Source organism: Miscanthus floridulus, chromosome 6, assembly GCF_019320115.1.
Source record: "Miscanthus floridulus cultivar M001 chromosome 6, ASM1932011v1, whole genome shotgun sequence".
NCBI lineage: Eukaryota > Viridiplantae > Streptophyta > Magnoliopsida > Poales > Poaceae > Miscanthus > Miscanthus floridulus.
Window position 1 is genome coordinate 21094930 of NC_089585.1, and position 22218 is coordinate 21117147.

The 22218-nt window shown below is 44.2% G+C and overlaps 4 protein-coding genes and 1 long non-coding RNA gene across 9 annotated transcripts; 3 read left to right on the plus strand and 2 right to left on the minus strand.

Annotated features, from left to right (window-relative positions):
- Positions 1-1812: 1812 nt before the first annotated feature.
- On the minus strand, positions 1813-4918 carry LOC136461819 (PR5-like receptor kinase). Its single transcript, XM_066461135.1, has 4 exons — positions 4294-4918; positions 3501-3536; positions 2141-3200; positions 1813-2043 (listed from the first exon to the last, which is right to left on the minus strand). Exons 1-4 carry the CDS (start codon positions 4916-4918, stop codon positions 1899-1901), a joined length of 1866 nt encoding a protein of 621 aa, XP_066317232.1. The 3' UTR covers positions 1813-1898.
- A 4187-nt stretch (positions 4919-9105) lies between these two features.
- Positions 9106-9875, minus strand: LOC136460331 (LEAF RUST 10 DISEASE-RESISTANCE LOCUS RECEPTOR-LIKE PROTEIN KINASE-like 1.2). The gene has a single exon (XM_066460071.1). It carries the CDS (start codon positions 9766-9768, stop codon positions 9106-9108), a length of 663 nt encoding a protein of 220 aa, XP_066316168.1. The 5' UTR covers positions 9769-9875.
- Positions 9876-11827: 1952 nt separating this feature from the next.
- Positions 11828-17207, plus strand: LOC136460332 (uncharacterized; the record flags this gene model as incomplete). Its single annotated transcript, XM_066460072.1, has 11 exons — positions 11828-12315; positions 12455-12777; positions 14198-14240; positions 14405-14476; positions 14566-14645; positions 15007-15073; positions 15267-15344; positions 15454-15637; positions 16021-16695; positions 16807-16962; positions 17058-17207. Coding segments are annotated over exons 2-11 (1527 nt in total), but the record flags the coding sequence as incomplete, so codon positions are not given.
- A 28-nt stretch (positions 17208-17235) lies between these two features.
- Positions 17236-17846, plus strand: LOC136457811 (uncharacterized). The gene is made up of 3 exons (XR_010759816.1): positions 17236-17469; positions 17566-17658; positions 17765-17846. It is a non-coding gene; the product is annotated as an uncharacterized lncRNA (long non-coding RNA).
- Positions 17847-18188: 342 nt separating this feature from the next.
- LOC136461822 (uncharacterized) lies at positions 18189-21738 on the plus strand. 5 transcript variants are annotated; one of them, XR_010760464.1, is made up of 11 exons: positions 18189-18261; positions 18340-18431; positions 18586-18636; positions 19136-19458; positions 19534-19717; positions 19804-19923; positions 20019-20357; positions 20430-20817; positions 21077-21134; positions 21337-21414; positions 21652-21738. XR_010760464.1 is itself a non-coding variant. In XM_066461139.1 (8 exons), exons 1-8 carry the CDS (start codon positions 18204-18206, stop codon positions 20565-20567), a joined length of 1305 nt encoding a protein of 434 aa, XP_066317236.1. In that variant the 5' UTR covers positions 18189-18203; the 3' UTR covers positions 20568-20956. The 5 variants fall into 5 exon arrangements, 1 of the variants encoding a protein (XP_066317236.1); XR_010760462.1 differs by lacking the exons at positions 21077-21134; positions 21337-21414; positions 21652-21738 and having other exon boundaries at positions 20430-20624; positions 20717-20956; XR_010760461.1 differs by lacking the exons at positions 21077-21134; positions 21337-21414; positions 21652-21738 and having other exon boundaries at positions 20430-20624; positions 20720-20956.
- The last annotated feature ends 480 nt before the right edge of the window (positions 21739-22218 follow it).

Sequence of the window (22218 nt, forward strand, 5' to 3'; positions counted from 1 at the left end):
GGCGTGTTTGCTTTGTACCCTAAAAAAGTTGGCTGCGCCAGGCAAGGATCTGAGGCGTTCATTTTCCTACGCCTGCGGCTGAGCGAGCTGCCTGACCAGGCCTCCCCAGGCCAGTATAGTAACCAAACAAGCCCGTCGACATGCGTGCATCTTTGCGTTGCGACTTGCACACAAGAGAAAACACTACGGGGTGAGGGAGCAGTCGTAGTTTGAGAACAACTGTCACAGAGGAAGGAGGTGGTGCATTGCACTGGAAGGCGCGAGGATGTTGACGATGGCGCAGACCCGCGGTCTTCGTCTCCAAGTTCACCGCCACTACAGTTATTAGTCTGCAATTCTGCATGGCATCTTCCGGAACGTCCTCCTTCTTCCAGCCTGCTTGTACGCGTACATCATAGATGAAGTGACTTGTGGACCCGTCAGAGGCCCAGAACAGAAGCACAGGAACGGAAGGTGTGCCAGCTTGCCTACACGCGTTGACGCAGCGCAGCTCGCACCCACAGATGCATGGAGACACCGTGGCGCGTGAGCAGTGAGCAGAATGGCGCAAAGGCCGGGATGCCTCCGCAGTACAACATGAACGGGTACAAGATGTTCAAGACCCTCGCGTCGCGTCTTGCCGATTTGCTGGTTCCGTAGGATGTGGCCTGTGGCTCGGTATGTCTAAGTGAAGTGCAACAATGGAGCTAATAATACGACTCAGCACAAGACTTCCAAAGTCATGGACGGATGCAAAAGGAGTTTTGAACAGCCTCAGTTATTTGCTTATTGTCTATGCGAATGCTGATCAGTGCGCTGATGGAAATGACATGCTGGTCAAGTGGCAGCATTTAAGTGTCGTGTTTATTCGTCTTTGAAATAAAAACGAAATGTAGTGTTCGTCGAGCGTCCACAAACACATGGACAATTCCAGACTCCTCTGTTCAGCAAGCAGAGAAGACTAGCTCGATGCGGCAGCGCCACACTCCCTATCGCCTGGGTGATCTGTCCAACTTTCTGAAAACAACACCTTTGCTAGGCACTCAAGAAGTTATGCCCACCGGAACGTGCGGAGCGCAGACCATTTCGACAATGCGTGGAAAATTTGTCAGACAGATTGGGCCATCACAGGCCCTCAGCCCTCAGGCCTACGAGTAGCATCGAGCTGCTGTTGTTGCTGTCTCACCGCGGAGATGTACAGCAGTTGTTGTGATTGTGGCTGCTGCCATCTTCATACAGTAACTCCATCGATCATTGTCTAGAGTTGTCTACAACATGTAATTCATTGATGAATACTTATTCTCAGTTACTTGATTCCAGTGCAGATGACGATGCGGTTTGTGTTTTGGGGGAGATTACGGGCGATGGACGACTATAGGGCCATAGGGGGTGGTGCATAAGTGAAAGAAAGAGTGACAAACTGCTATTAAGAGGATATCAAGGGTTTGCTTGGTTTACAGGCAAGAGAGATTTGCCTTGCCTTGCCCCTCTGGCACAAGCAACAAGAAGCTTGCCAAGCCAGGAGAACCATTTTGGCTCTCTCATGGAAGCAAGGTAAAAGCTTGCTCACACAGGCCCCAAGATAACCTTGCTTGGTATCCAGACAGCCTTTGATCTATATCCTTGCTTTTCAAGGCTATATAGTGATGAGCAAGAAAACCAAGGAGCCCCCAAATATCTTATGCATACTTCGACAATACGACTTTACCTCTTAAAGCCTTAATCTTTATCACTTCAAATGAAAGATATCATAGTAGACCAGTAGCCTTTTGTTTCAAAACAAATATCATATTAGTAGACCAGCTGCCTCTTCTATTAATATAAATTCGGCAACCTCTTGCCGCCTTTCGAAAAAAAAGCCTCTGTCATAGAGATATCTACACAAGTTTAATGCCAAATTCCACTAGTAGGTAACCATTTCATAGAGTTGGTAACCGTTGTAAGATTTTTGAATGCACAACGCTTATCTCCTTCATCTTTAGCAGTTCACTAGAAACTTGTGTTTTCATGCCACTAATAATCATGCTCGAACTTTCTGCATTCAAACTGCAAGATGGATCGTTGCTGCAAAAGAATGAAAAAAAATATTGTTATATCAACATTGTTGTAAATGATACTGAATGATTGTTGAAATACATATGTGTCTCAGATAATATCTTACAATATTTGACTGAAGTTTTGCCTTGGTGGCATGTCCAGTTCATCTAAACCTCTCTCGAACATTTCCAAGACCTTTCCTATGGTAGGACGATGCATTGGTAATATTTGAATGCACCATAGGCCAATCACACTCATTTTTCTGGCGATTTCTTCGTTTTCACGTGTTACTTCACATGTCTTTAATCCATCCTCTTGACCAAAGTGGTCATAAATCCAATGTGGAAAATACTTTTCACTTGACTCTTGAGCCACTGATTTAACATTTTTTCGGCCTCCAACCATCTCTAGCAACATCATTCCATAACTATAAACATCTGATTTTGTTGAAACAACTCCGAAGGTTCGAGAGTGCACTTCAGGAGCTATAAACCCAGGTGTACCTCTAGCACCAGTCATAGAAAGCATGCTCTCCTTGGTACGACATAACTTGGCCAAACCAAAATCAGCAATCTTTGGGTGCAAGTTCTGATCCAGAAGGATATTTTGAGGCTTGATATCGAAATGGACTATGCGTGTATTACAACTATGGTGCAAGTATTCCAACCCTCGAGCAATCCCAATTGCTATGGTATAGAGCTTGTCCCATCCTAAAACTGCCTTGGGATTCTCTGAGTATATGTACTTATCCAAAGAACCATTTGGCATATACTCATATATTAGGGCCCGCTTTGAGCCTTCCAAACAAAACCCAAATAAGCTAACAATATTAATGTGTGATGTCCTGCCAATACTCATAACCTCGTTAACAAACTCCTTGCCATCATCTTTGGAGTCATGCAGGAATTTCACCGCAACTAGACGACCGTCATCTAATCTTCCTTTGAAAACCATGCCATAACCACCTTCCCCAAGCTTATTATTAAGGGAGGATGTTATCTTTGTTACTTCTGAGTACTTGTATCTTTTTGGAGCAAGTGATCCATGTGCTAATATTAGGGCCTCAATGTTCTCTTCTATGGTGTTGCTATTCTTCTTGCATAGGAAAAACCTTAGTTTTTGCCTATGCCATACCAACACATATATACATGGTAGGAGCAAGCTTGCAGCTACTGAAAGCGAAACTGAAAGTAAAGTAGATGTTATGATGTTAGCATTCAGATTTAGAGGCCATCGACAATTTTTATTGTAAATATTGAACATGGTATATAATGATAATATATTGCTCCAAATCATATCGTTTAAATTGTGGATTGATTGTTCTAATTTTTCATTTTAGTATCTATGTAAGTTTTGTAATAGTTGTTCTATGCTCTTCCAAGCTCCAATAACTAAAACAAAAAATAAGTTATTACAGTAAATAACTATATATAACTACTGAAATTTGGACTATTAGATATGAAACAATGTCAAAAGTAGCATACCTATTATTGCTATCTTCATGCCAGTCCCATTGATACCTAAAATAGTATGGAAAATTAATTCTAAAATGAAATAATAAGCAGTAGTATAATGATTGCTTTTGGGGGAAAAAAGGAAGGAATGATATTCAACGATTCGATATTTTGCATATGGCAAGATATCAGTTATGCTCTCAAACTTTTTTTTGAGATGAAAGAAAAATTATATTATATTATATTATATTATATTATATTATATTATATTATATTATATTATATTATATTATAGCTGAGTACATTATCACGTTATAAGCACACTAAAATACACTACGTATATCTAGAAACTGATCATCTAAATTGTACCCACGCTTTGTATAGCCCAAATCTCAACTCCAAATCTGTATGACTATTCGTATGGATGACCGCATAGGCAAACATTCGACAAAAGGCCTGAGAACATATGCTCAACAAACGATGGCTAAAAGGTAAGCTGCAAAATACCGTTGCATGAAAAAGTAGCACTATTGCGATAGACCAATCCAAAACTACAAAGATCAAAACGCCTGCCTCCCGTGTTTGGGACGACGATGGGCTCAGGCCCTTATATCAAATCATCAGTGGATAAATAAGCTCGTCAGTAAGTGTGGTTGGCAAAGCCTATACGCCGATGAGGCTTTTGTTCTAGGCTTCTAGCGTAGTACAGAGTACTAGGTGACGTCCAGTCCCCTGGAGGTTCGAAGAATCTGTATAGAGTATAGAGCAAACGCGTGCATTTTGCTCTTCCTGGGCTGACAAGTTAAGAGTGAAGTTAGCTTACCTGACGGCGGCGGCATCCACTGCCATGTCGCGAGGAAGCCGTCCCAGAGGAGCTGCTGGTAGTTGCTAGCGTTCACCTTGCCAGATACTTCAAGCACTGGCACCATGGCAGCGGTGCAGCCTTCCAAAAAGTAGCTGCCGGCTGACTCGTCGGAACGCCCATCGGCGGCACGAACAAACGTGTTGGTGTGGCACACCGTCTCCACGAGGTCCACACCACCTGGCGACGGCGGCTTAGTGCAATTGTAGAAGATGAGGTTCTGATTGACGGGACTAACCGAGAGCGGAGGAACCAGTACGGAGGAGGTGTTAGCCGCCGGGATTCGGCAGCCGTCGTGGCTAGACAAATCAAAATATGGCTGCACGAGTGGTCTATCGGCGATGAGCAAGGAGCGGTTGTGGTAAAAGATTCTGAGGATCTGCATGCTGAACTCGCTCACGTAGTATCCGAGGCGTGGTGGGTAGTTCTTATAGCAACGGACCTGGAACCCAATCCCGCCGCCGCAGTTGGTCTGCGTGGCGCCCTGCGGGATGAGCCCAAACGGGAAGGAGATGGTCACGTTGCCGCATAGCGCGGGCGGGCAGTCCTCTCCTCCTTGCCCATCTGCTGCCGCCGCAGGCATCATCCGTGGTAAGGATAAGACCACCCACACCAACGAGACTAGGAAGAGCAAAAACAAGGACGGAGCCATAGGAGCATGAGAAGGTTATCGCTTCTCGGCGACGGGAGTTGCTTGACGAACAGAAGATCCGCTCTAGAAGAATACAGGCATGGCGATCGACCATACACTGCGGTAAAGCGAGTCCGCGTGCCCTGTAGAAGTGTATAGACTGTGGACAGTCGCAGGCCATTCATCGGGCTTGGGAATTTCCGAGTTGCCCGATGGACGGGGCAATATTGCGACGACTGTCGCGAGTCATTGGCGTGGTGACCGGAACAGAATGCTTGGGCTTGGCCGGTGACGACTAACAGGAGACCTTTTTTTTTTAAAAAAAAAAAGAGGAGAGACAAGGGGACTTGTTAACAGAAGCCGTCAGACCGGAAGCACTGGATTGATTGTTTTATAATAAGGGAGGATGTTAATACCATAACCACCTTCCCCAAGCACTGTAATATAAAACTATATTTTGCTCCAAATCCTATAGTTTTATATTGAAAGCTATAATTTTTGGGTTGATTGTTCAAATTTTTTTCATTATAGTATCTGTGTGCAAAATATATATATGTAAACATTTTTATAGTAGTTCTTCTAAGCTCTTCCAAGTTCCAATAACTGAAACTAAAAATTAACTTATTGCTTTAAATAACTATATATAACTACTGTAATTTGAATTATCAGTTACGGAGTATGAAAGAATGTCAAAAAAAACAAGAGCTTTCTTAGTGGATGCCATTCTATTTTATCCCATTTGACAGAAAATAGCTCCAAACAGCTTCTGAAGCTGGTGAAAAAACCGCACCAAACGGAGCCTATATGTCACTGGTAGTAGTAGGACCATATTTGCCAACCAAATGGCTACCGCCGAATTGACATTTGAATCATGTTACTGGTAAAAGAATGCACCTATGCTAACTATGTCGGTCAAATGAGCTTAAGTTTGACTAAGTTTATAGTAAATAACATTAGCATTTATATCTCTAAATAAATTGACTACTAGGAGAGTAGGAGTAAAGCAATCCTCTGTTAATTGTGCTTGAACTTCTCTGATTTTTCAGTCCCCCCACTACTAGAAACCGGCAATTTGCCGAGTGCCTGCGACACTCGGCAAAGCCCGAAATACACTCGGTAAAGGCTTTGCCGAGTGCCACCTCAGCGGCACTCGGCAAAGATTTTTTTTTTTTGAAAATTCTTTGCCGAGTGCCATACTCTTGCAATCGGCAAAGAATTTTTTTTCTTTTTTAAAAAAAAATCTTTGCCGAGTGCCATGGCTCTGGCACTCGACAAAGCTGGGAAATTGGGTCTCTGCTTCCTAGCTTTGCCGAGTGCCATGGTCACGGCACTCGGCAAAGCCCTTTTTGCCGAGTGTGGCACTCGGCAAAGAGGGAAAAAATACTATTTTTTTGTTTTTTGCTTTCCATCAGCGCAACACAAAGAAATCACATATATATCAACACACAGCACAGGATATATCACATACACATCCATATTCCATCACATACACATTCATAACCCATCACATACACATCCACCATCCATAATACATCACATACAAATCCATTGTCCATAATCCATCATATACATTCGCATCATCCATGACAATATCCATCACAATATATATATGTCTCTAGTAGTAGTCCAACATAAGGCTAAGTCTAACACAAGTCCATGCAACATGAAAAGAAACAAATAAACGGTACCTACTGCCAGCCTTCCCACCTAGAGTGTGAACTGCCACCTTGAGGAGGGCCAGTTGTCCACCCGGCCTGTGGAGAAGGGCCATCTTGAGGAGTCGGGTTCGAACCCGCTGACTGTTGCTGCACAAAGGAGAAGCGAATTCATGAGTATCTACAGGAGGGCCGCACAAGCTAAAGGAATAAACAACCATATATACTCACCGGAGTCCCTACAGGAGGAGGAGGAGCCACAACTGGAGCGAGCAGCGACTGGGGCACGACCACACCTGACAAGGCCTGAAGGCTCGCCATGAAACTGAACATGTCCTGCAGCCTCTACGTCTCGGCCGCCCTCTAGGCTTGTACAGCCTCCATCTCCAGCCGATGGGCCTCCGCCTGGGCCGCCTGCTGGGCCTCCAACCTCCGCAAGTCGGCCTGCAACATTCCACCCGCAATGTTTAAACAATGCAAAGGCAAGGTAGATGTGTAAAAGCAATAAACGACGAATAAAACAGTACTAACCTAGAGTTCCGCCATCTGCTGCTGTGAGCTCTGCTGCCGAGAGCGTATGGGGAGGGAGGAGCTCGTGCTTCTTGCTCGAATGTCGGCGAGGTTGGGAACAGAGGCGGAGTCAACTGTGCTGTCCGCCATCCAGTACCGGTCATGCCACTTCCCTCCTCCCAGCCTCATCAGGAGGTCTGTGTCCAGGGGCTGGGTGGCCGGATCGAAGTCCTCCCCATGGCGCTCGTGGGCCGCCGAGGTGTACTCGCTAAGCTTGTTGTGGACGCTCGCGCTGGTGTACGCCTCGGGCCCGTCCGCCGGGTTGTAGGTGACTTCCGGGACCGTCGCCTTGCCCTTATGTGCCAGGGCGTACGCCATGAACTCGTTGCATTCCTGGCCTTGGTGCGCCTGGGACTGCGAGAAAAACACAAAAATGATTACAAATAATGAGAATTGAGCGTTAGAATAAATAAATAAAAATAAAAACACAAAAAAGATTACCCATGTCTGGGCGTACGCGCTGAGGCTCCGGTTGCCTTGGTGGTGTGGCACCCCACCCATCTGCAGGCGGCAGTCTCGACGGATGTTGTGCTTCTCCGCCCACTCCTTCGAGAGCCACCTGTCCACAATGGCCTCCCAGCAGAGGCGGTGCCTTCAGGACATTGCTGCATGCCATCAAGTTATTGATATGTCAGAAGATGAAATGAAGCCTACCTATTCTTCATGGAAGGAGTCAGTATTAAAGTTTCGTACTTACCGAGAGGTACTGCTCCTTGGTGAGCGTCCTGGTCCTGGCATTGGCCTTCCTCACCACCTGACCAAGGACGTCAGCGCTGTAGTTGATGATGCACTGGAGCCACGTCTCGTGGTACAAGTCCGAGAGTCGGGACCTACAGACCTTGTCCTGCACTCGCGCTGCCCGGTCCTCAAACCCTTCGTTGCACTTGAAGAAGTCCTGCATACAGACATCATGTATCGTTTCATTATTTCAAGAACGACCAATGAATGCGTAGTATTGACCAATTTAGTACGATGAAGACTCACCTAGAACTCGGCCTTGATCCGCGCCGCAACGGTGCCGAACTCGCTGTCCTTGGCGGCATAGAAGTGGTCCCACGTCTAGGGCGGCGAAGTCACTGAGGCGTAGGTGACCATGCCAAGGTAGTGCTACCGAATCAGAAGGCTCAGGGTGCCATTGATGTGCCGGCCCGTTCCGGACACAACTTCCCAGTTTGTGGAGATGTCCTGGTTTGTAAGCATCATACGTGACAACGTGCTCGAAGCTTTTTCAATTTTTTTCCACGGCATACGCATACGATATGGCGACAACTCGACAAGTTTCATGATTTTCGGATTTCGTTCGCATTTTATACAATTAAAAAACCACTCCCACGCAAGTTGGCGGCGTTGCCCCGTGAGCACGTTGATAGAAATTTTGAGACAGTTCCTAGATTTAGCCTAAATGTACACTAAGAAACAAGGATAACATTTTTTGAACGAATGTAATCCATTATTCGATGCACCTACAGTTCAAACTTACATTTTCTAGAAAAATTCAACAAAACAAAATAAACTATAGAAATATGCCAAAAGGCAATGAAAATGTCCCAAATTTAAACATGTTGTTTGTGGTAGTGTACTAAAGCTTAAAAAAAATTGGTGGCAAAAAACCAAAAAATTTTTTATTTTGCCGAGTGCCAAACGGGGGGCACTTGGCAAAGATGACGCCGCTGGATGCCGTTAAGCCCTACCAATCTTTGCCGAGTGTCTACCTCAGCCTTTGTCGAGTGCAGGTATTTGCCGAGTGTCATATTTTGCCGAGTGTTGCCGAGTGCCCGAAATTTAGCACTCGGTAAAGATTTTTGCACTTGGCAAATCACGTGTTTCCCATGGTGCCCTCTTTATACTATTTGGGATAGGCCAACTTAACTCCTACTTCCAGATTAGCAGACTAATGCTATTTCCAACAAAGAAAGACTAGGCGAAATTGCTGGGCGTTTTTAATTTCCTGAACTCACCGCACTTGTCACCGGAGCAATCACAGGCGAACTTCGTGCCGTCGTCGCCCCCGTAAGTGCATTCCCCGCCGCTTGCCATGCACTTGGGGCAATCGTCTGGCACCGCTCTCCACTCCACGAGAAACCCATTCTTCATGTTGGCGATGTAGTGGTCCCCATTTTCATCGGGAGACCCGAGAAACGGCGCGACAGTGAAGAGGCAGCCCGACGGGATCCCACCCTGGATGCCGTGGCTCGAGAAATTCCGGCCGTCGCCGAGCCGGACAAAGGAACTGTTGTCGCAAGGCAGGCTGTGAAACCCAGCTGACTCCGCCGGTGGAAACCCCGTGCACTTCCCAAGAAAGAGCAACTCTTTGTTGATCTTGCTGAAGACGAATGTCCTGGGCAACAAGATCGAGATGTTCATCGTTGGGGCTGGGCAGCCGGTGACGAGCGGGAAGTTGTGGTCCACCACATGGAAGGAGTTGTTGTCGGGGAAGATGCTGAGCACCTGATACGCCTGGTAGACGGATTTAGTCAAGAAAGCGCCGCTGCTGTTGCACTTGAGCTGGAAGGACGGTGGTCCGCACGGCGGCTTGCCGGGCTCCTCCAGCCAGAACGGGTAGGTGATGTTGAGGTCCATGCATGCCTTGGGCCAGCAGCCTGACGACTCTGCCGCGCTGGCCGCCGGCGGCGGGAGGAGGAAGGAAGCGAGTAGCAGGAGGAGAGTGGTTGCATAGCGGATTGGGGATGGAGGGGGTGTCAGCGGCAGAGTGGCTTGGATTCCGGAGTCCGGACCCGAACAGTGAACAGGGAAAATGGAATGGAAGGAGGGACGGCCGGACAGAACGGACATGATGATGCCGAGGGAGAAGAGGCCGAATTTTTTTTTATTTTTTTTAGCCCTTCTATAAAAAATTTTCATAAATATGTCTTCGGAGGTAAAGTTTTAAAATCTAGACCCTTAATTCGACCTGATGGTGCCGAGCTTACACGTCTCGACACCATTGTTGCTGGCGTCAAGCTCTTGAACTAGACGCAAATGTGACGGTGACGTGACAGAGCTCGGCGCCGTTCTTAGTAGCGCCAAGGCTGTCTCACTGGCGCCAAGACTCTACGTCCGATGCCGATGCGGCAATGCTCCGACTTCCTGCACTTGTACGTATTGCCCGTTCGCCTCAAAACCGCAGCAAAAAAAAGACACGAAGAATCCGTCGAGTCGGGCTCGAGGTGGATGAGAGAGCATCCAAGAGCTCCTTCATCAGACAACGACTGACGACCCCCCGCTGACTGACAGTGGGCTTCGCTTTCGCATCAGAATAACCAATCCGATCTTTGTTAAATCTGCACGGCTGGCCCTGAACCAACCGTTTCCAACTCAACTCACGTACTACTCGTAACCTTCTCTAGCGCGATACGGAAGTCAACGGAATACAGTATATACAGTATATACTCAAGTTTTAACCTTCTCTAGCACAACACCCACCCGCCACGACCTTCTCTAGCGCGAGGGCGCCTTGCCACATGAGGCCGCACCTGCTCAACCGCCGTTGCTGCCTCCACTGCGGGTGCCGCTCGCCGGGGCCGTGCAGCCGCTTACCCACTGCCATCCTCCTTCTCCACCGCGGCCAAGCGCTGGATCTCGCTCTGCAATGCTCCGCCCGTCTACTAGGTTTTGCTAAAGCGCATGTTGCAAAAGTATATATTTGAAGTGTTTCAGATATTTCAGAAGTATGTTGCAATTGTTTTCTATGGATGTTGCAAAAGTAGATCGAAACGTTGCATATGTTGCAATGGTTGTATACGTCTGTTGCAAACTTCTATTCCTAATGTTTCATCTGTTTTCTCAGACGTACGTTGCAAGTGTGTTTACCTGAATGTTGCATATGTTTCACACAGATGTTGCAAGTGTTTTATTTGGATATTGCGTATGTTTTGCAATGGTTTTCAAATGTTTTTAAGTGTTCTTGTAAGTGTTTTAGACACATGTTTCAAATATTTCCTCTATCTTCAGATGTATGTTGCAATTGTTGGATCTAGAGGTTTCAAAAATAAATAGAGTGTTGCACATGTTGCAATGTGATCCACCCCGCTGCTGCTGCTGGGGTGCCACCGTGGTCACTGTGCGAGCGCCTGAGGCTATCAAACGCCTCCAATGGGAGGGGGACGGGATGGGGTGTGGTGGATGCGCTTGAACGGGAGCCGCGTTTGGACATCTCCTGCGGCCGGACGTCCGGGCGCTGGTCCTTCTGAAGAGATTAACAGGCAAGTTTGCGGCTGACTAGAACAATCCGATTCAAGAGAGCAGCCTAGGACGAATCGAGAGATATACAGGGGCGGATCCAGGGCCCAGGCTGCAGCCCGGGGCGAGTCCATGTAGCCCCTGTAACATATGTGGTGTTTAGCCTAAAAATTATGATCTTAATTAGTCAGAAGGAGGCCTAGGAAGCAAGATCAGACTCTTTTGAACGTGAATCAGCAGCTTAGCCCGGGGCGCAGCCCCGTTCTGGATCCGCAGAGAACGTGGGCCTGGCTCACCGTCCTCCGCAGACTCAGGCACCTACGTCAAGGGGTTTGGGGCGGCCTTCCGGCTCAGCCACCCGGCCCGGCCTTTCGATGACCGCTCCCCAACCCACTGCCCACGTTCTCTGCGGTTCAATTCCAATCAGGTCGATCCCGGCGCCGCTTCCCCGTTCTAATCTCGCACTCGAGTTGGTTTCAGCGGCCTCCGAAGCTCCCGCACGCCCCAGATCGCACGCCCCATATCGCACAACCCGCGCCTCCGCAGCTCGCACACCCCAGGTCGCCGCCGCTCTCGCAGCACGAGTAGCTCGCCGTCGCCCTTCGCCCGTCCGGCGTCCGCTCGGTTTCGCCTGGAGCCGAGCTCGCCGTCGCCTTCTTCAGTCCGGCGTCCGCTCGGCTTCACCTGGAGCGCGTGGGAAGCGGGGGAAGCGGCACCGCCTTCTCTCCATCACCGGCACCCCCCTTCCGTCGCCGTTTCACCTGGAGCACGTGGTCAGCGGGGGAAGCGGCGCCGTCTTCCCTCCATCGCCGGCACCTCCCTTCATACCCCTATCCCGCCGTTCCTCCCTCCAGCGCCGCCCGGTCGCAGAGGCAGCGCGCCCCCCGGTCGGACGTGCTCGGCTGGCCTTCTCCAGCGTCCCGCCCTGCCGTGTCGCCGCTCAGCGTTGTAAGAAGCAGTTCCTTTGCTATGCTGGCATCTCATTGTTTTCTAAAATGCAGTCAGCTGTACATTTTTAAGCTATACCATTGTGAGAAGAGTATTCAGATACATTAGTGCTTCCTTGATATGATCTTGTAAATTACAGGATAAACCAATAATTACCCCTATATCCGCCGTGCCGCCCCCCAGCGCCGTGCGGCCGTAGACGCAGCGCGCCGCCCGGCCGGGCCTTCTTGGCCAGCGTTCCCCAGCGTCCCGCCGCGTCTCCTCCGCTCAGGGCTGTGCGGCCACAGACGCATCGCGTCTCCCATCCTGGCGTTCTCGGCCGGCTTGCCCCTGCCACTGTACCTGCCGCGCCGCTCCCTGCGCTGTGCGTTCCCAGACGCATCGTGCCGGCTCTTGATTGCCGATTACACTCGTTGATTGCCGAGCTTGCATCATTTGGGATGGAGCCGCCTGGTCCCTCAGGTTTCCTTTATATCCTTATTCATGTATCTCGCTTTGTTGTTCCCATTAATTTTGTGTCAAATTGGTTTCACTATTAGATTCCCTGATATGGGTACTCTTTGTTAAAAGGCAAGCACATTATGGAAGTATGAAACTATACACCATGCTTTGCTGCTCCGAAGTCATTGAAAACAATGTGTGTTTCAATATTAGAACTTTAGAAGATGATATTATATTCAGCCTCAATCAATTACAGATATCCAGTTTTTAAGAAATAATATATTCTCCATAGTTGTGTTTAATCAGAATCACAGGTCCCTCAATTTCCATGTGAAATATTTTATTTACCATCATGAAGATGATATTATATTCAGCCTCAATCAATTACAGATATCCAGTCTTTAAGAAATAATATATTCTCCATACTTGTGTTTAATCAGAATCACAGGTCCCTCAATGTCCACGTGAAATATTTTATTTACCATCATGAACTAGTTGCTTCATTTGAAAAGAGTAACATATCATGTATTCGTAGTTCAACAAGTGCTCCCATCAGTATTCATGTGTTCAATACCTTGGAATTAATAAACACAATACAGTAAATCCACAAGAAACTGCACAGCAATACATCTACCCTGAGTTCAGACATTAGTCACAGCTGTCTACCTCCAGTGATCTTTACTAAATCAGTAAATCATCTGTCAAATGTACAGGCCCAGCTATCAAATTATGAATGCCTCTGAACGCTCTAATATCCTTTTACAGCGCGTGGGTTTAGGATAGAAACTCAGCCTCTTAGCCCCTTAATTGAAGAAGCTACAATGTCTCACCCCACACATTGTCTTATAGCATCTATAATTTGAACCCTTCAAATTTATTTCTGATTACAATATATAACTGCAGTTGTAAGCATGAGGTAGAGGCACAAAAACTTCCTATCGTTACAGTCTCACAAGTTAGATGGTCAAATACATGGATATGAACTTGACAAGATATTCTACCAGCGATCTTTATGTGGCATTCTAGAAATAGCAAGCAGGCTAGGCAGCTGACTTTTGGAAGTGTTTAGCTCTCAACATCAAGGTCTTCATTTTTATCAGTGCGGGTGTGCACTCAGCCCACCAGCCTGACTTGGTGCATCAGTAATCAGTTGCAAAGCATGTACCCACACTCTTTGAGACCTTAGATGCCTCTGATAAATTCGTATTGGGTTTAGGTGCACATGTACATGGGTGGTGATGGTACAGTGTTGTGTGTTTGCGCGCGCGTGTATGCCTCGTACTCAATTAGTGTCTTAATAAAAAGAAGTCATAAGACAGATTAAACCACACACATTGATTCAGCTTTGCATTGTTTTTATTTGTTCAGATCATACACGTATTTTTTATTTATGGCGTCATTATAGTTTAATAAAGCAATTATATTTATTCTGCATTTGCAGAGGATGCCCATGCTGGAAAAGGTCCTGATTCGTCAACTAAAAGGTTCTTTGTTTCATATTCCCATTATGTTATATTTTTTTTATTTTTATACATTCACATTGACTCAGCAGTTGCAACTACATTGTTCTGTGGAGTGAGCTTGTAAATTTAAGTTGTAGAGTATACGAATGCAGTATTCTAAATGCATTCTAAATCATTGACTTCAGAATCCGGTTGGAGCTAGTTGATAAGATGCCTGACAACCCAAAAAGGCTTGTATTTGAGAGCACTCAACAGCGGTCAGTACATGTTTTTTTTTAATTTTAGTGGCCTTTTCCATTTGTTGTATCTGCTTTTCTCTCAGTTAATGTGATAAATTTCCATTTAGGTATGAGGTCCCTTTGCGACAAGGCGAGAGGTTACCCTCCTCTCCTGGTAGAACATCTGCATCGGCTTCACGAAATAGAGGTGCAAAGGGGAATGGCTGTACTATAATTTTAATCTGTTGCAGTATGGAGTTAGTATTTTACAAATGACTAGACAAAATTAGATACATTCATTTACAGCTTATCTAATCTTGTTTATGATTTTTTTATTTATATTTATATGATCTGATGTATGTACACATAATTTGAGAATAATTTAATATTCATGGATTTTAAATTTTGCTATCTTAAATTTCCATTATTCTTTTGATTCCACTTCGGCTTGTCCTTTTGTTAATTAACACTTTTCATCTTGTTCTGAAAGCTCACAAGATTCTTCTATTCTTAAAATCATCTACCTTTGTTGTTTATTATTTTCCTTTTCTGGTCCTTTTGGTATTCAGATGCAAGTCATCCCCCTTCTAAGAACCCTGCGGTAGCACCTACTTCTCGTGACCACTCTCAGAGAAGGTACTGTTTACAATATTGTGTACCAAATTTCCCACCAATCATAATCGTCTGAGGCATATCAGTGTACTCTTCCAATTTGTATATTCCGTACAAACATGCTGCACAAAAATCTGCTTCTATCCCCATGTAACCATACCCCTGGTTTTATTTTTTTCCCAAAAGTTCGTGGTTCATTTTTTCATATTTTTTGTAGGACTCATGCTGCTCAGCGTACTGTGGATAGGGTCCCGTGTAACCTGAAGAGGGTGGTTTTTGAGAGCTCGCAGGAGAGGTCCATACGTGTTTCAATTTATTATAATTCTATTTATGTCCAAGAATCGCCGATTAATGCTAATTCTTAGTCTGTTGTTAAAGTTTATCTGTTTGTGGCCTTTTTTTAGGTTTGAGCATAATATTCGACCAGAGCATGTGTTGCCTTCTGCAGCTGGTCATGACAGTGATGACGACGACTTCATGCCCATTCGCAACGCCCGTTCAGCCTCACACATCGACAAATCTAAGGATGTTGGTCCGAGGAAGACTAGGCAAATACGAGCAGGATTGTCGACCGGTGCATGTACAGAGGTGTAACCATTTATTTACTTCTGCACTTTCTTTTCATAACAGTAATTATTATAAAGCTCCTCTTCGTATCACTAGTTTGTTTTTTCCTTCAATATACCACAAATCTACTATCATGTCTTTGTTGCCAAATCTCTACTTTTCTATATCTGTTTTGCTTTCTACTACCCCTGCAATTTTTTTTTCAACTACACTACCCCTGCATTAGTTTAGCATTCCTACATCCCTTTCCCCAATTATTAGTTTTTTTTTCAAAATTTGTCTTCTTCTCGACTACCCATGCATCAGTTTATCATTTCTACAGTGCTTCTCAGAATTCCGAGTGTCTCTTCTTTTTTATCCATTCTTGTCCTTACTATTTCTAAAATTCTTGTTATTTGTCCCAGGCAAGACAAAGGAAAAAGAGAGCTACCAGCCGTTCTTCCATTGTAAATGTTCGGTGCAATCCCAGAGATGTTATTTTCACCACTAACTTGTTGAACCCACAGCAATATGCTGCTATCGAAGCTGATGGGTTTGGTCATTTGCTGAGAATGAAGATCGATGCTGTAGAGAACAAGAATCTGCTAACCTGGCTATTAGACCACACTGACCCTGATCGTATGCTAATTAGGATTGGTGCAGGCAAGGTCCTTCCGATCACCCCACAAATAATTAGCATGGTTCTTGGTTTGCCTATACGTGGTGAAAACTTCAAGCAATACTCATGGAAGGAAGGTATCATATTTCGCCAGCAGCTTATCTCTGATCTTAACCAAAGTCTCACTGAAGATTGTGACATACATATATCAAACCTGCAACAAGAGATCTTAAAGGGAAATGTGAACCCCCTCATGAAGAGATGCTTCTTCATGATACTTTGCAACAGGCTTCTACTTCCCAGCAGCAGTAACACCATTGGTTCAGTTGACATCAAGAGGACATTGGATCACCAATTGTTCGGAGTTGTTGACTGGTCCCAGGCTGTATTCAATGATCTCCAGATAGCTGTTCGCAGATGGCACGATCGTGACAAAAATCAACTCACTCAAAACATATATGGCTGTGCCATTTTCCTGCTAGTAAATTTCTTTTCATCCATCCATCTTTTTATTTATTTTTTCCAGCTTTCCTACCACCTAACAATGTATGGCTGTGCCAATTTGTTTTCACCCCTTCTTTTTTGTCAACAGGTATACTATCTCGACAACATTGACCACCCTGTCTCATTGGTGGACCGGACTTCGACTCCACGCCTCACCTTTTATGATAATGCTCTAATAGATCGCTTAACTGTTGCTGATACAACTATAACCACTCAGGGTGCACATGCTTTTGGTGTCCAACCTGTGAGTCAGCTATCTTATCTGTTATATTCCTTTTCTTTTTTACAACCATATTATTAAGAAGCTTGTTTTCTTCACTTCAATGCTATCTCTAACAGTTCAAGCCATGGAGTACCACCTGCTATGCTGCTGTAGATGTCCGTGGTGCTCCCTGTCATAACATAAATGTTCCTGCGGCAGTAATACCCAATTTAGATATCCCACGCCTCCTGGATTTGTTATTTGACCCGCTAGATGATCTGACTGGCTCGCATAGAGAGAGAGTGCGGGGTTTCTTTTCTGAGTTTGATCACACACTCTCTCAGAACAAAAGGTCCATTGAGAATTCTATTGCAAACATTGTGAGAGCCCAATTTCGGTTAGCTGATCAATGTCGTCCATTCATTCATGAACTCGTGGCATCACAAACCCGGGACACCAACATTCCAGGTGACACTTCTAGGACAATGCATACACGCAACGATCATGGTTCCCGTGAATCAGCCCATTGTACCCCGCCTTCAATGCCAGGCAAACTCTTGCTTTAGTTGATAGATTTGTTATCTCACACTGTGTCTTATTGCTACGTATCAAATATAGTCACACAATTTTTCCATTTATGCCCAGGTCATGAGATTTATTCTCATGGTAGCTTTGTTTCTGCTGGTACTTTACTTCGGAGTCAGATTGATGAACAATCACCCGTTCGCAACACTCCAGGTATTGTCTACTTCCCCGATTGCGTGCTTTTTTATCTCCATTCTTTGCTATTTCTATTTTTTTGTTATGTCATTTTCGTTATGTTTCTTGTCTTCTACATTTGTAGGTCCTAGTTCATTTAACCCCACTTCACCGACAGGCCCATTTGGCTCCCCTGTTCATTGTGTAGTATCACCCCCTCACATTTCGGAGGACTTACCTCGTCCATCAACTGCACCGTTGCGCACCTCTTCAAAAGATGTTTCTGGTGCACCCCTCATAGTTTGTTTTTCCTCCTATTTTCGACTATTGTTCCATTGTGCTAACTGCATCACTTTTTTACTATCCTTTATTATGATTTCTCTTGACTGATACTTCAGTTTTCTCACATGCTCCTAACTCTTTTCCCACCTCAGGTATGTCCACGGCCTCCTTTTCTTGTTTACAATTTAGTTCTTACAGCAAACTAAAATTATATATTTTATTTCCTTTTCGTCCACACAGGTTCCTTCATTGTCACAAATGATCCTACTGCTCATCCTAACAGTCCAGTTCACACTCCGATTATGGCTCCAGTTCGAAGCACCACCTCGGAAGACGGCAGCCCAACACCTTCTCCACACGGTTACCATGCTTTTCTTTTTGTTTTATAGTTTTTCCCTCAATTTTATGTCTGCTATTTTTCATCCTATGTACTTTCAGCCTATGGGTTCGATTATTCCCCACTTTTTCTGTCAACAATGGACCAATCAGGCCATCAACAATCATCGTCTATTGTGACCAGCCGTACAGATGTTAGTCCGTCTAACGTTATTCCAAAACTCATTCCACCCTTATTTTTAAATTAACAACTAAATTACATTTTATACAGCATCTATCATTTCCTTAGTTTCAATATTCCTGAGGTGGCATCTGTTTCTAATTTCCTGATTTTTCTCTTTTTGGTAGACTGAGTTGGTACAAAATGATCCTCCTTTACATAGAGGCCGAATTATTCATGTAAGTGCACCTATCTGTTAATTCAATAACATTAGTTTTGTATACATGCTTGTGTTTTTGGCACCATCCTGTATGCTGCTAGATAACATTTTACTGCCACAAGTCACTGGTTTTCTGATTCATCTGAAAAGGGTTACCTTTTGTCTTGTACTTAGTGCACAGTCATTTTCATTGACATGTCAATGTCGACAGCACCCTTCATTTGATTTTGAACTTGTAAACCAATTTTCTAATACTATTCTACTGTTTTTATTTGAACATTCAATTATTTGTCCACCATACCTTATTTCATTTTCCTATTTGTTATTCAGTTAGTCATGGATGTCTCAATTCCAATTTCAATGTCAGCCCCTCTTTTGATTTATAACATGCACACTATTATTTCATTGCTATTTTACTGACTTAGCTTCTTGTTCTCTCAATAAATCTAAAGTCTTTTATTTCAAGTTTTATATTATACTGATCAAGAATCTTATCTTATCTTTTTTTCTTCTTTTAGCCACAAGGCTTCTCTTATACTGAAACTATTCCTACTTCATCTGCCTCCCACCATTCCCGTTCTGAGCATAACTCTCCTTATGCTCCTGAACTTCCTGAAGCATGCAGTAACAAAACAATCGGAAAAGACACCACTTCTGCATTAAAGTGGCCGATTCTAGATGATCTGCCTATGTTCAAGTTTCCTGGAAAGAGACTAACCAAGAAGCCATCCAAATTTTATTCACCCTTCAAGCATGGCATTTTGTCTCGTCCTCCACCCAATTTACAGTTTTCTTTGCGTATGCATGCCTTCCTTTGTGCAGATGACTCTCCATTGAAAAGGTTCATTTTGATTTCATTTTCAAGCTTTTATTCTTTTCCTTCCATACTCCAGAATGCTTATTGACTTCCATTCAGGAAAACTTTGATGCACTTTGGGACAGAGTCATTGACTGGCCGAGATATTACACTTTCCTTTGGTATTGGGAAATTCATAGACCCTGTGTTCATGGATGCATTTGTCAAATGCATAGCTGAAGATGACTTTAATGTTCGTCCTGAATGCCATGGGTTCAGAATATTCCTACAACCTCTTGTCTCGGTACGTCTCCTTCATTTTTCAAACTAATCATTTCAAATTTTATTTTTTGATTACAACATTGATAACAATCCAATCATTCTGTACAGGATATTCTTAAGTCAGACTCCTTCAGTATTCACAAAACTCAGCCTCAGTGCAGCCAGGACATTGTACTAGAAACTATCAAGCGATGCCTCCCCACGACTGACTTACAAAAGGCAAAGATGGTATGTGTATCACGAGTACATTCTTTTTTCTTTCTTGCTTTCATCCCAGTAGTATACTGCTAAAATCGTATTTCTTTCGTATACACATCTTGCAGATATTTCTTCCGGTTTCTCATCTTAGTCACTGGTCTGTATATTGTATCAATCTTGGCCAATCCCGTGTCGATGTCCTAGACTCAATGAACTATACTTCTAACAATGAGGTCACATGGGATACATATCATTCACCTATGGGCCAAATACTCATGGAACGCCTTTGTGCTGCACTATCTTTAGCTGCACCCCGCAAATTCCCCCAATTTGCAAACTGGAGACGTGTACCAATTCGGGTTCCATTTCAAAATAATATATGCGACTCTGGCATATTCTCCATGAAGTTTATTGAGTTCTATGACGGTGAGGGCCATGGTTCTCTGCAAACTACTATAGATCCGGTACGAATCCTTTTTCTTCTTAATATATCCCTCATTTTATTTTTTGTTCTATCTAACCTTTTTTCCTTGCAGGATCGATCAATGGAGATGAGGGCAGAAATGCTACAATATCTAGCCTTTCATACTGCCAACAAAGTCCATGCTCCTCCTGAGCTTCTTCAATTCCGTATTGGAGAGTTCCATCCTTCTTTCCATCCTCTCTTTTATTAGTGGAAGGCAGCTTTATTCCTGAAGATGCTCGTCATTGTAATCCTTCACAGCCTCAAGGTCCACTCCCAGAATGTGCATTTATTTTGTCCAACATCACTTTTCCAAGAAGAGAAGTTCATCTGCAACTAATTCCAAGCCTGGTTGGGCAGCAGCAGATAAGGAGATCAAGACGACCAAGGTGGCAAGTGAAGAAGCAACATGAAACTCTAAGGATGAAGCCAAGTTATTTTAGATGCAACAAAATTAGCTGGTCACACTTTTGGACACTGCATTACACTATGTAGCTTTTGAGCAAGGCATTGAGTAGTTCTGTCTTGCCTTTTTGTTCATATCAGCAGCTTTTGTAAATTTAGAAGCATCAAAACAATATACATGCTATGTTGTGCTTATCAGGTTTGATGCATCAAAAAAAATTGGATGGAATCCTGTTTAATTGTAATCCATTCAGCTAATACAGAGGCTAGGAGAACTTATTTATCCTCTTTTCTCACTCTTTGTTTTTTATGCAGATCTCAGGCGCTCGCCATCAAAGCATCCTCCATCTACTCCCCATGATTACTCACATAGGTAGTTTCTTCTACTTCTACTGATTTGTTTGTGTGCTTAATTATGGTTGAAGATTTACAAGAGTATAAATATTGCATTTGATTCCTTTGGAAATTAACTTCTTTTTCTGCCTTGCTAATTTTCCAATTTTACACATTTAGTTTATGGCGGCTGTAGCTTCGAAACCAGTAACACTAGTTATTTCTGATTTTTGTTATTTTAGTTAGCTTTCCACCAGTACGAGACGTCTTCTTCTTCTGCACTCCATCAGCAACAGTGGCATGCCGATAGCACGAAAATGGTATGCTGGACAATGCCCTACACTTTTTTGGACTTATCACTGTCTCCACCAGTCATAAATTTTGTATTGTTTTTATGATTTATCTATCTTGATCTATGTAGGCACTTGTTCATATTATAGATTTAAGGTTTCTTACTGTTAATCATTGTGGTATGCTTTTGACAATTGCATGTCTGAGCACCTGATGCTCATATGCTCTTGAATCCTAAAGCTGATAATTGTTGTTTAAAATTACAGATTTATTAGCTATTTGGCAGTTGAATCTTACTCAAATTGGTGTATGTTGAATTATTGAATTATATGAAGGCCCTGCTAGCTAGCTATGGTCGACCGCTTTTTAGTAGTAGGTACCATATTCATTCGGCACCAGATCATAGCTTCTGACTGTTGCCACTCATGCATTTACTTCTATCTGCTTATGGCTATTGCAAGTGTAGTATCTCTCACAAACTGAAACAATTTATCAGACTGCTAGCTTCTAGTGGCACCAAGCAACAATGGATCATGGATAGTACTTTCAGCTGCACAAGTAATACATCAACTAATAATGTCTGGAGCTGAAATAATGACACCATCAAAGAAGTTGACACTCCATCAAAGAAGTTGCAGCAACTTCTACTGTTATTAACTGTTGTCATCCCCAGAACATGGGCAGCACAACATTGCTTTAGGAAACCTATACCTTGCACACACTGCCCACAATTTCCACTACACTCTCGCTGCCTTTCTTCCTGACTGAGCACATGGAGTCTCCACTCTACTATCAGTTATCACCGTCTTGTGTAACACCTGACAGAGCACCTC